Consider the following 13769-nt stretch of genomic DNA (forward strand, 5'->3'; position numbering starts at 1 on the left):
ATTATTGTTTAAAAAATATATATTTATTAAAAATTTATCGCTTAAATGTTTATTTCATTACCTTATTCAAAATTATTGCTAACGAAACTGAGGTTAATATGGATATTACCGAAACCACAATGTTGGCAAACGTGGATAGCATATGATCCGAGCGGGCAGCAGACGCTATCCACGACCGGATATTTTTCTCAATATCGGGGTTTAAAATTTGTAATCAATCTGTCGAGTCAAACGGTTACTGAAAGCTCACAATGAAGCTCGCTGAGACACAGATGCGAGTTGTTCGGACGGCGACATGACCCGAAAACCGCGCGCCAGACGGTTTTCTCGGTCACAGTCTCTTGTTTCTTCGCAGTTTGGGCTCTTAGGTAAGCGATCGTTTCGTGTTGTTGCATTTACACGTTATTTAGTTCGTACCCAAATTTTTCGGAGGACAAGGATTCGGCTTTTGCGCGGACGTTGCGTAAGCGTGTGTTGCGCGTAACCACGTGGTATTGACGCGATCGCGATAGTTTCGGTCGTGTGTGTGGGTGTGCGCGCGTGTCATGCGAGCCGACAGTAGTATCGGCCGCGTAGGAAACGCTCTCCCTTTCTTCTTGCTTTCCCCGTAAGCGAGCCGTGGACCGCACTCGAGTTCCGCTTCTACGAGGGCGGCCCTTTCAGTCGCCTTGACTGCGCAAAAACCTTTCCTTAAACGTGCTAAACCGAGATACCCACGACTACCCGTCGAGCGTATAAACGATCGAGCAAATAAGTCTTTGTAGTACCATCATGACTTATTTGCTCATTTTCGCACGGAGCTGCAATCAAGCTTATTTTGTAAGCGGCTAAGGTGGCATATCTCTGGCTTGGTCTGTTATCCCGCGCGGCGACATACTGCATATATCATATCTTTGAACACATTATCACAGGATGTTTGCAAACGTTCCCTGATATGCCAAAGTGACAGTATCTGTGTTGCTGTGAAAATATCTCGCCTAGAGCATATCGTGTGTTAGCATGTGGGCTATAGTCACTGCATGGCGCTTAAAGCACATTTTTTTCGGTGCTTTATTATTGCATATATGCACTACGTAACCCAGTGCATGAGCGATTAATTTTGCAACATCTCCAGGAGATGTCCCAGCAGGGATTGAGCGCTTCAGTTGTCACATATATTCTCTCCTGTTTCACTTGTGTATGTACGATCTTTTTCTCATAAACTGCATACCAGGTTTATGCAGTTTGGTATATATGACCCTCAAATTTCTGAGCTTTTCCAAAACATTCAGTCTTCAATTAATTGGTTGCTTCCGACTTACCGGTATCAAGTTTCTTGAAGTACAAGCATCTCAGCACTACTTTAGATGGCAAATAACAGGGAGGGTGCATTCTAAAATACTTGTAGAGCTCTTTGCAGTATGCAGATAGGTTCCAAAGGAGCTAGCTTCCATGAACTTGCCACCTGAGATGTTACCCTAACTAACTCAGTAGGGATAACAAATTAATGTTATCCCTACTGTGACATGTGTTCTAGTAGTTATTATGTTTTGCCTTTGACACAGCTTGAATTTTTTTTACAAGACAAAAGCAATTTATATGCCCATAATTGATGGGTCTCGGCACATTTAAAAATGCAAAATTTTACGTAATGTGTATGCGGCTGCATTTTGCACTAGTATGTGACAGAGGCTAGGTGCTCAAAGTTCATAGAAAGCTCAACCAGTTTACCGAACATAAACTTCTACAAATAAACATACTCTTGGGCAGATCCTTTTGTATTTATAATAATGGCACAAAAGGCAATGTTATTAGCAAACGATATAGTTTTATTTCGTTTACCAACCTTGCATACCTTTCTTGCCGCTGTCTTTGCAACACGCCTTCCTCTGTGGGCATTCTTGATGGTCTTTTACAGTATCCTCATGTTTCAGAGAGTGATAAACTCGTACACATTAGTTTTCAATGAGTTGCACGACCATATACCCATATTTATAAACTGCTTCAGTTTCTCTGCATGCTTTTCAATTGAATACAGAAGTGGTTTGAAAACTCATCTCTGTTATTGCAGATAAATAGAAATATCTGTCCTGATTAGTCGATTGATTGATCGGCATCAGGGTTTACATTAGAAGCTAAGTCTGGAATGTGATTACATCGGAAGCTACGTCTGAAGTGCAAGGGAAACCATAATGGTGGGCTAGCTTTGTAGCTGTTACCACCTGGCTTGTTCGTTCATTCATCATCACAAAAGACTTCAACTATGTTTGACGTCTTTTGCCTCATTTTCTTGCAGATGCAGAGAAGGAAGGTTGTGATCAGATGAAGCGATGAACCTTTGGGACACCTTCTGTGCAAGGAATGATGGGACCCTGGTCATCTGGGAGGGTAACCGTCTGAGTCGCTGCTTCCTGGACCTCCTCGGAAGCGCTGTGCATGTCCTGGTCGCGGTCATCAGCGTCTACTACGTCGGCATCCGCCAGATCGCCCTCCGCCGCGACCACCAGCTCGTCCACCTGCTGCCATCGACATGGCGGACCCACCTTCGCAAGCTGTGCTGCTCCATCTTCCTGCTGCGTCCTGTCGTCCACCTGGTCATGTCCCAGCTGATACTCGGCGAGGTCATGGCACCCTCGACAATGTTCAACATCGGCGCCGTCATTCTGACCTGGACGGTCCACTTCTTCTACCTGCAAACACTCACAAACCCACTGCCACGGCACCGCCGGTTCGCTGGCGAGGTTCCCGTGATATTTGTCGTGGCCACGTCCGGGTTATGCGCCACGTTTCGCGTGTCCGCACTCCTCTCCCTGAGTGAGTCGGATCATGGCTCCGAACTCTCGTATTATGCCGACTTGTACTCGAACATTGCGAGCGCGCTCGCCTGTGCCTTCTACCTTACAGCCGCTGTACACTGCTCGAGCACTGCAGGCGAGACGCCGCCACGGACGTCGGGCCAGGAGTCGCCGTCGTCCGTCCAGAGCTACGTCCGTCTGCTCGAAGCGGACGACGAAGCCCGACAGCTTGGCACAGCGGAGGACACCAACTTCTTCTCGCTCCTCACCTTTTGGTGGGTCGGACGGTTGATGCGCCGCGGATACCGGGGCCACATTCAGGAGCCCGACGACCTGTATGACCTCCCGGTCAGCCTGAGACCCGAAGAGGTCGTTCAAGGACTTTACCGGAAGGTCGACGCCTCTAAGCCACTGCCTGGTCTTCTCACACTATTCCACCGATGCATCGGAAAGCAGTACTATGCCGTTGGAGTTCTGAAGTTCCTCGCAGACGTCCTGTCATTTGCCAGTCCCATCTTGCTGAACAGGCTCATCATGTTCCTCGAGGAAGGACCTGGTCAGGGACCTGCGTGGTCTGGCTACGCCTACGCGTCGGGGCTCACTATTGCCTGTCTCGTCGGTGCGTTCTTGTCAACTCACTATGGTTACCTGGTGTCGCGCATAGGACTCAAGGCGAGGGCGATTGTCGTGGCGCTCGTCTACCAGAAGACGCTGCGTGCAGATGCAACGGAGCTGCGACAGAGTTCGTCAGAAGCGCTGAATCTGATGACCACCGACGTGGATCGAATTGTTGGCCTCTTTCAAAGCTTGCACGAGGCATGGAGCTTACCACTTCAGGTTGGTTATGTGCCTTGAAACATTTCAAGAACTCCACCTTTTTTTTTTCTGAGAAGCACACAATGTAATGTGCTTCCTATGAGAGGAAGAATGTATGCAGTTGACAAAAATAATCACTGGGCAAATGAGTGATGTGAAAACCTAGAAGGTGGAGGGAGACTGCTGAAAGAGAAGTAGGATTCTTCAGTTTTTAGAAGTTGGTATAGTTTTCAAAATTTATGCCATGCTCTACAAATCTTTCAATTGAGAAGTTACATTTCAGAGGAACTGTGTAGGCTTCCCATGTACCTATATTACCACAGACTTATTGATGCCAAGTACCCAGTTGATTAAATTATCACATCAGTTGTACATTAATGAAACTTCTATATCATTATTGTGTGTTTGCTGCTGCATCAATGTTTTCTCACCGTTTCTAAAATTTTGGTTGCAGGTAGCAGTGACAATGTTCCTGCTCTGGCAACAAGTGGGCCTGGCCTTCCTTGCTGGCGTTGTGCTGGCTGTTTTGCTGGTCCCCGTCAACCGCTCCATCGCACTCAATATTGGTAGACTGAGCACTAGCATGATGGCATTCAAAGACGCGCGCATAAAGGTACAAGTCACCCAAGAGTGTGTGTAAAGTAGTTTGAGTGATGATTTGATGCTAGTAATGCTCTATTAACCCTGCTAAAGTTATTAAACATTTTTAATGGACTTACATACATAGTCACTAAGCAAAACTATTCATTTGTAGGTACTGGTCCGTATGTAGGAGAAAAGACTGGTTTTATATAAATTCATCACTTACTTTTATGAATGAATTAAACAATGTTGCTTCGTGGCATTAAACTGTGTGAATCAATCAGTCCATCATTAGTCAACTGCTTGTGCAGTAAAGGTACATAATCATAATAACTATTCTTATTATTTATTTTTATCAATACAACGTTGATGGAGAAGACGAAAATAAAGGCAACACTATTTGCTTGACCAGGTTTTTATCCGCTGCACATGGAGGTGGAGTTCGGTAAGCAACAGAGCTAACATGATGCATCTTACTACCTTATACATGACCAATAGCAATGGGTATAGAAGACCACAAAAAGCAAGAAAATGTCATTTAACAAACTACACGTAAAATACTGACAATCTAAAGCAGATTGTGTGTTGGGGTGCACTCAAAGAGAAGTTGAGCTCGTACCATCAAAGTGCAACAATCAAACTTATTCAGTTGTGACAGTAATAATGTTGTTTGTAGTTATACTCCATTCCATACATAGCAGTCAACACTGTGGAGGTTAGCGATGCTTCTTGTGGTAGATGTGTTCACACCGGGATAGGTTAAGGTTCATTCTTGTTTCGCACCCACAATGTGATTTCTTTCAGTTTTATGCGGATTAATAAATTAGATGTTTCTGTGGCTTCGAGGTAAGCAACTCTGCGGTATGGCTGTGGATATGTTGTTCTGTATCTGTTAGCATTTCGTTGTCTTCATTTCATTGTTTTTTATTTGAGGCGTTGCAACGCTTGACATGCCATTGCTCTGCTTGCACGAGCACTGATGACGAAATGGGGCTATGACGCGCGCAGTTATACATTTTGCTGACCGAACTTGTGCAGCCTCCGTAGCGTTGATTGCTATGAATGGAACGGAGTAAAGCGTTTGTACACAAATTGTCCTTCGACAATTTTTGGTGTGGTGTGTGATCGAAAAGAAATTTCTTGTCCCTGTATCTCGTTGCAGCTGATGTCGGAGGTGCTGTGGGGCATGCGGATGATCAAGATGCACGCGTGGGAAGCCCTCTTCCAGGAACGTGTTGAGAGCATCCGGCAGAAAGAGGTGGCCTTCCTGCGGCAGCGCAAGTACCTGGACGCCCTGTGCGTCTTCTTCTGGGTCGTCACACCCGTGCTCATGTCGGTGCTGTCCTTCGTCACCTACGTCCTCCTCGGCCACCGACTCACTGCTGCAAAGGTGAGCGCTGCACCATTTCAAAAGCCACCTGACCCAAAATCAACTGTGTCATATACCCAAAAGCACATAGACACGGCCATTGACTGATATGAGTATCATGAGCTGCATAGTTGCCGTGGCGACCGCAATGTGCTGCGGTGTGCCCGCGCCATGCTCCACAGTGCACTCATGATCACACTGAAAGTGAGCCGCGCGTTGGAGAAGAAAGAAAAGAAAGTGCTCAAGGTCATGACATGCACTGCGCTTTCAGGTGTAGCTTCTTGCCTTTTTGTCAACACACTCTCTGTAGCTTTCAGCGTGCTCACTGGTACGAAAGGAGAGGGAAAGTGCTTGAAGCGTGTGAGAAACCCCTGTAACTCCGCTCGTACCTGATGAATACTAAAAATTTTTGCAGCAGTCAATTCGTGAGACAATGATCTCCAATAATGAGGTCATTCGACTATTACTTGTAAGTGTGTTGCAGGGCACCTTTAACTTACAGTTGACTCGTTTCACCACTTTCTGAATGACGGCGCAGCGGATCTGCCAGCACCATGAAGGAAGGGAAACAGGAGTGAGCGTAGTGCAACATGATTGTTGCTTGCAAAATAAGGAACCCAACACGTGATCGTCACAAGAGCTCACGTGTGCATTGCAGGCATGCACACTTTGCCTGTGTGTTTAGCTGCAGCCATGCCATGGAGCAAGAAATATTTACGTGTTGAAACCATAGGCGTGTGCAAGGTTCCCCTTCATGGGGGGGCAAAGGTTCGTCGCAGCGCCCCCCCTCCCAATTATGTCAATGTATGGCGCTGACATTGCGCCCCCCCTCCCCCCTATTATGTCAATGTGTGGGGCTGACTTTACGTCCCTCCTCTCAGGTGAATAGGGGGGGCGCCCCCCCCCCCGCCGTGCGCACGCCTATGGTTGAAACTCTGCTATTTGAAGCAACCAGATAATGTCATGCTCCCAGGGAGCCACAGCATGCTAGCGTCATCTTGTGGCAGATGAAGACATTGCTGCCGTGTCGGTTGCCAAGGGAACCAGTCACATGTGTTGCTCCCATTCAGTCATGGAGCATGGATGTGGAGCACATTCGGCCACATTTGCTGCCGCGGACTCCTTGCACCATGAAGCGAAAACAACAGTACAGCGAATGCAAGCACCCCCACATGGCTCATAGTGAATCCAGAGTACTACTTTGGAGGTTTAGACCTTAGTTAAACTGGTCGCTGGACTCTTCGATAATACCCGCTTCTCCTTTCCTTTCCTCTTTCAGGTGTTCACGTGCCTCGCTCTCTTCAACATGCTCAAAGTGCCACTCAATGCCTTCCCCTGGGTCATCAACGGATGCATGGAGGCATGGGTGTCGTTGAAACGTACCCAATGCTTCCTCGACCTCAACGATTTCGCTCCTGCCAGCTACTACACTAGCTCAAAAGAGGGTAATTGCCTAAAGTGTTTTGACATATATCACAGGCTATGCAACTCAGCTACATCATACCTGCACGTTTAAGTCATTATCTATTCAAGTTAACTGTTTCAAAAGTACAGCTATTTTTCTTGGACCATGATAAATAAAAGCAATGTTAGCAACGATGTTGTTATGCAGGATTCTCTGTAAATTTTTTTTAAAAGCACCTAGCTTGAAATTTCTATCATTCTTTCGTAATTGCGACCTGGCCTTATATTTATTTTGAGTTTGGCTGCCTGTTTTGTACAGTGAAATGTCTATCCACCCTGCAAAAGACTGCAGCATTTGTAAATGTAATAAAAAAATCTGTTGTCAAGACAGCTCATAGATGACTAGAAGGTGTTTGAAAAACAACATAGTATGTGCTTAACCCATTGCAACACGGCGTCCTTATTTGGAGATGTGACTTACTTTTGCCATTCTTGTGCACTATTGGCAAGAAAAAGACCGCAAACACTGAGCTAATTGTAAGCTAAGCATTCTTGTTGCCTAATGTTTTTATGTCACTTTTGGTTGGTACACATGATCAGTTTGGTGAAGGCACCTTGTTTGACGCGACTTTAGACGTGTAGTGTTTCAACAGGAACTTCTAAATATCTTTTTACGTTTCTAGGAATGCTCGCTACCAGCAGATAACTATCGCATGTAATTTGAGTGGGTCGTTGAATTTGATTGATGAAGAAATACAGCATGACTGACTGTACAATAATTAGGCAATTATTTACATTGTAAATACAATTAAATGCCGTAAAATATACTATAACTTATTCTAACACTTCCACTTGCTTCAAGTTTGGTCTTCAGAACATTGGAACCAATGAAATTGTCTAAGTTTCACGCATTTATGAACAGTCGATCATAATGTGTGTTGCAAAGGGTTAATCGTTCTTACTACTGGTATTACTGTTTGGTGCCTCGAACTTCTAAAAGCTCAGTTCTGTTGGACCATCCCATTTACCACAGCAAGGCTTAGTGTCGTGTCATGCAAAAGCGCAAGGGTCAGCAAAGGAGGTAATTGTATGCCAACAACCTATCTGGGTCTCTCTGTGCAGATGACCTGCTCGTGCGGGTCACGAATGGTGTCTTTCACTGGGGTGGCGTGATGGGCGATGCCACTCTTCCAGCAGCCATCATCGGAGCCCGGGGCTTCATCCTAGGACCGGTCAACGTCACGCTGCGCAAGGTCTGTTCTTATGCGAGGTGGCCACGATAGTCATTCACATGCAAAGTGTCAGGAGCTTGTGAATGAAGTGTGCATCAGTGAGCCTTTACAGTATTGGTATATGTTTGCTAGTGTTAGATATCAGCTGTTCTAGAAAGCAGTGTCATCTTCATTCAATGTCGTTCTCTCAGTCTTGTTTTTATTGTCACACCAGTTATATGTACACCCTAGGCAGGTTTTTGCCATCGCCATCATGTTGCGTCTAAACTCCAAATTGATAACATCGCCTCAATCATCATATGTCCTACGCGCGAGTAAAAGCATGCGAGTGCTGGGGATGAAGATGGGTGAAGCAGAGATGAAACGAGCTGGCCATTTCCGTCTCACGAAGGGCACATGCGGTAACATTGCCCCACGTGCGAGGCCGGCCGTCAATGGCTCCTCAAGTAGGTAGGAAACATCCCGCCCGACGAAAGACGGACGAAGGAGCATGAAGGGGCGCTGGTGTTGGTGCGGCTGCATTGCTCGAGCAGCAACTGCGAACTTTGATCAAAAGGGTGCAGTCATGAGCACTGGCGCGCGTGCTATCTCGACAGACGGCTTCTACAGGCAACCGACAATGGTTAGGTGGCGCTGCGATTGGCCCAGCCATCAGCGCCACGGTCTCGATTCCGCGTAGCATCGAGGCAGCCAACGAGCCATTTCTACCGTGCATGGCGTGTGTTTGTCGTGCTGTTTGAAGCATGTCGCTGGTTTTGTATTGCGGTTTTAAGGCGATTGAAAACATCGATGCCCATTTTCGACCACCGACGCTTGAAAAGGGACGCGCACTGTACGACAACGACCATGTTTATGGTGTTAAAGAAGTGAACACCGACATCGCAGCGAAGTGCTTGTCACAGCAAAGCAAGCATGCTTACGACGTTTAACTACAAGTAAGTTGAAAAATAATTATCTTATCCCACTTAAGCGCACAAATACGACCGTATACGTTTCTCGATCAGCTGTCACTTGTTTTATTACTAAGAGCTTGCCTAATATTTGCTGGGTTGGGAAAGATAAGCGAGAAAAGAATAAAGCATCGACACGTGCCTTCGTTGAATCTCTTTGGGGTTATTTTTCTACGTATAACCAGTGACGTGTGTCTCCGTCCGTCCCTTTATATCTACTGTTCTACTTATAAGTGAACTTGCACCTCGCGTAAGACAGGCATTGGCGCGCTCATGTTGACAGCCGCTCGCGATGCATACGAGTGTTGTTGTTCCAGCATGTGTCATGCCTGATGATCATCTCTCACTTTTTCTCTTTTTGCGTCGTTTCTTTTTTTTTCATGCAAAGTTGTCGATCACGCCCCGAGAAATTCTCAGCTGTTGAACCTCGAAAGCTGTTGAGCAGGAGCTGTCGACCGCCTCTTGTATACAGGAGGAAATATTGTAGGAAGGTAACCAGATGATGCTCGATGGTGCTTTTTTCGCCGTTGACGAAATGCCTCGAGCATATCCTGGTATTCTCGTTCGGTTGCCAAGATGACAGGTCATCGGCACTGAAACATTGAATTGAGAGCAATCAGCTGACACTCAATAACGCGAAAACAAAATGTGTGCAAGTGTGCGCAAGCGAAACGCAAATATCCGAATACGCGCCGAGTGCTGAAGCAATCAGCTGACAAGAACAAGAAAACAAAAAACGTGTGCGCGAGGGAAGCGGTAATTTCCAAATACTCCATGTGTTACGCGGTGCACTCCAGCCTTATTTCTGTCGTACTAAGCGCGAGAAAGCATCGGCATTAATGAGCCCGTTCCAGCAGTCTAGTCATCGTGCTGGTGCACAAAGGAGCGGCAAGGCACGTTGACAAATTAATGCGTGGAAAAATGCGCCGTGCGTCCAAGCTTTTACGACGTTAGGTTTCACGAGTGACAACCACTGTGCTAATGAGAACTAACAGACAATAACGCCAAGGAAAGTATAGGGGGTGTTATCTGTAGTATTTAGAATATAAATGTGCGTGTCCACTGTGCGTGTTTTAACACACGCTTGTGAGCAGTTGTAACGTTGCCGTGCGTTGCACGAATGCTTCCCGTTATTGTTTTTGCTCTGATGCCGTTTAATGAAAATTCGCAAGGGCGACACTTACTTGACGCGCCGAACAGCTGCGATCCACTTCTGCCGCCGAGTTGCTTCCCACGGTCGCGATGGGAAGCGATACATCATGATGCCGACATCCCCTTCTTTATTGTGGCAATCTTTAATGCAGCAGTATCTGCGTTTGTTCTTTTTTTCCACCTCTGACGACGGAGTTGTCAACGGGCTGCGGTAAATCCATTGCGCCTGTTCGCAATGCGCACAACGGTGGAATGGCGCGAAGGGCCGCCCCGTGGGTTCTAATCACCGCTGCTAGGCGGCGCGACGTGTACAAGCAAACTGCATTGCCGGGTGCCTATACCCGTATACAGACAGACGGCTCATATACGCTTGTATGTCCTGTGCTCTCAATGCTTACTTCGCGTTGAGACAAGCGGTCGTATTTCCTAACACCGGCGTTTTGTAGAGTTACACCAGATTGGATCCTAATGGAGTTATAGCTGCTAGTTGTTACGAGCATGTGGCGCCCTTTCTAGCGTAGCTTCGTTCCCCCGTCAGATTCGGCGGGCAACATTCGTCACAAGAGCATAATAAACACCGACGAGCGCAGCTCTCAGTTAGTAGCTGTGACCGCCATCATGCTGTTGGGTCGTCCTTCCTAAACGCGGGTGCCTCGGCCCCCACCTTTGTCTGCAATCCCAGGCAGATCGTGACACTAGTCTTACTTCTTATAAGTTTCCAATCTGTTGCTATCGTATTCATTGTTTCACCCTACCGACGAAACTGATTTTTTTCATCTCCTTCTCTATTTAACTGCTAGTGCATGGCCGCTACAAACTGAAGATAAACAGTGCAAAAAAAAGCATGGCTACGAAAAGCAAACACACAGGACATGCGCTGACTTCCAACTGAATTGTATTGTCATTAATGCGTCTTACAATCTGCAGGAACAGTTACAAAAATGAATAATTGGAAAAAATGCACTGACATGAAAGCAGCAAAAACAGCATTAACAATCACAGCGGCCTGCTGCGCAAACCCCCGCATTCCAAGAAACAGAGCTCCCTCTCAGCCAACAGACAGTTTACTTATGCATCTGCTCCTCTCGCATGCCATTTGAGGATAACGCAGGCTGTGTGTTTGGCTTTTTGTAACTGTGCTTTTTTACGCGCTGTTTATCGTCAGTATGAATAACCAACTAACCCAGTCAGCTACATTAGTATTTAACTACTTTAATTTAACTCCTCCATCCTCTGCAGGGACAACTGGTGGGTGTGGTGGGTCGGGTGGGCAGTGGCAAGAGCACCCTCCTGGCAGCCATCACCGGCGACATCTGCCGGGTCCAGGGTGCGGTGACCCTCAAGAGGCTTGACATAGCCCTGGGTCTGGTGCCCCAGCAGCCGTGGCTCCAGCGAGGAACGCTCCGCGCCAACGTGCTCTTCGGGCGGCCATTCGACGCAGCGCGCTACCAGGCAACGCTCGAATGCTGTGCCCTTCTTGACGACCTGAAGGTGGCGCTCTCGTCTTGCTGCTTAATTATTTAGCTTTGTTCATGCAGTTAAGCCTATACAGTTATAAGCTATACAGTTAAACCTCAGTATAATGAAGCCAGTAAAATTTTAATTTACTGTGCTATACAGTAAACTCTCAGTAAACGGAAATCTCTTAAACGTGATTGCTGCCTAAATGGAACAACTGCTTCTCATATGATTGGTTTCGTACTTGAAGTCTGCACCCTTGTTCATCTCTCAGTAAATGGAACGTCTGTTAAACGGAACATCTATTATTGGTCCCTTCAGGTTCCGTTTAACGAGAGTTTACTTTATATCGAAACATTGTTAAATAGAAATTCGACCTTTTGAGCAAAGTTTAGTCGCCAAAGGCTTCCTTTCTCCACGGGATGTGCCAGAAGAATGTTTGAACAATACGGCAGTACAAGAAGCTCATTTCAATAGCACGAAAAAATTAAGTTTTCTTGAACCTGCGATCCAGAGAATGTGGCTTGATGCTGCACAGGCAATGAAACAATTTTCACAGTAGCCTGTACAAAAGAAATGCAAATACAATGGACTGTGGTAATATTGGATAAGCATTCGCAAAAACCGCTTGCAACTCAACCATATGACGATCGACGAATGCTTAAATCTATCTCCTCGATCTTCCTCTGCAGCAGCACTGAAACTTTGTTATACAGCAGACTCTCATTAAACGAAACCTGAAGGGACCAGGAAAACATGCTCTTTAACAGGAGTGCCATTTACTGAGAGATGAACAGGAGTGCTAAATTCAAGTATGAAACCAATCATATCACAGGTAGTTGTTCCATTTAAGCAGCAGTTACGTCTAAGAGCTTTCCATTTACTGAGTCTACTGTATTAAAATCACTGATAACACACTTCGTTATGCTGGGTTTCTAAATACACACTGACATAAATTTGTGAAAAGTGACATACTTCATAATATCGAGAATTTTATTATATTGAGGTTTAACTGTTTACCAGGAAGAGGAATTGAATGAATTTGGTCTCATCTTTGAAAGTTAAGCGACCAAAATTACCTCTGTGTGTTGAAGTACTTACACGTAAGGGTGCACCAGAAGGGTAATATAACAGCATACATGAAATCAAAACAGCGCAAAAGATTAGATAATTGCAGAATAGTTGGCAACCACATTGGATGGCCTAGCGTGATTGCACACTTCTGCATTAAGTGTCTAGGTAAAATGCATGGCTTGTGAAATATGGGCTAGCCAAGCCTAATAGCTAACCAAAGTGCATGCGCGCATCCAGAATCTGCCATTTCCACTTGCTGTTGCCAAGTGTTTGATATTTTTGCTACGAGAATAGATATTTTGAGCTGTGAACGAGCCGATATATTCCCTTCACTGTGAATGATATTAAGTCAGATCTTTCATTCTCAGTTTTGTAATTTCGGTTAATTTTTCGTGGAAATACTGCATGGCCAACCAAATTTTACTTTGTAATAGTGTTCTTTGTTATACACCTAAACCTCGTTATAACAAACACGGATATAACGAGTTATCGGTTATAACGAAGTAAATGAAGATTAGCCTTGGTAATAGCTACAGTGGTTTGATTGTACGCTTATAAGGAATTTTCGGATATGGCGAAGTTACTTTCGTGTCCAATGCGACTTTGTTATAATGAGGTTTCAGTGTAGTATAATATACTTTGTTATAGTATTTGATATCAGTGATTGGTATACTGATGTTTGACTCTACTATGCAAGACTGGGCGATCAGTACCAACAACATGCTTTATTCTTTTGCAGTCTTTGCCAGCTGGCGACCTGACGGAAGTTGGCGAGGAAGGTCAGACACTGAGTGGAGGCCAGAAGCGGCGAGTTGCCCTGGCTCGGGCCTTGTACCAGGTACCAGCCTGCTCGTTGACTCAGACTTCGGAGAGTGCGCTTGCACGTTCACAGAAACGTGTACGACTGGAATGTACAGTGGAATCTCGTTCATACGATTCTGCATAATAGGTTTTTCGG

General features: G+C 45.8%; 1 protein-coding gene across 1 annotated transcript in view; it reads left to right on the top strand.

Annotated features, from left to right (window-relative positions):
- Positions 1-140: 140 nt before the first annotated feature.
- Positions 141-13769, top strand: part of LOC119400400 (ATP-binding cassette sub-family C member 10) — a 45339-nt gene continuing 31710 nt past the window's right edge. Inside the window, exons 1-8 of the mRNA XM_037667421.2 lie at positions 141-368; positions 2276-3611; positions 4045-4203; positions 5335-5562; positions 6821-6986; positions 8068-8198; positions 11519-11770; positions 13551-13649. Of these exons, the coding sequence (XP_037523349.1) occupies positions 2310-3611; positions 4045-4203; positions 5335-5562; positions 6821-6986; positions 8068-8198; positions 11519-11770; positions 13551-13649 (2337 nt within the window). The 5' untranslated portion in view covers positions 141-368; positions 2276-2309. The remainder of the gene's footprint in view (positions 369-2275; positions 3612-4044; positions 4204-5334; positions 5563-6820; positions 6987-8067; positions 8199-11518; positions 11771-13550; positions 13650-13769) is intronic.

The sequence above is a fragment of the Rhipicephalus sanguineus genome, chromosome 7, assembly GCF_013339695.2.
Source record: "Rhipicephalus sanguineus isolate Rsan-2018 chromosome 7, BIME_Rsan_1.4, whole genome shotgun sequence".
Lineage (NCBI taxonomy): Eukaryota > Metazoa > Arthropoda > Arachnida > Ixodida > Ixodidae > Rhipicephalus > Rhipicephalus sanguineus.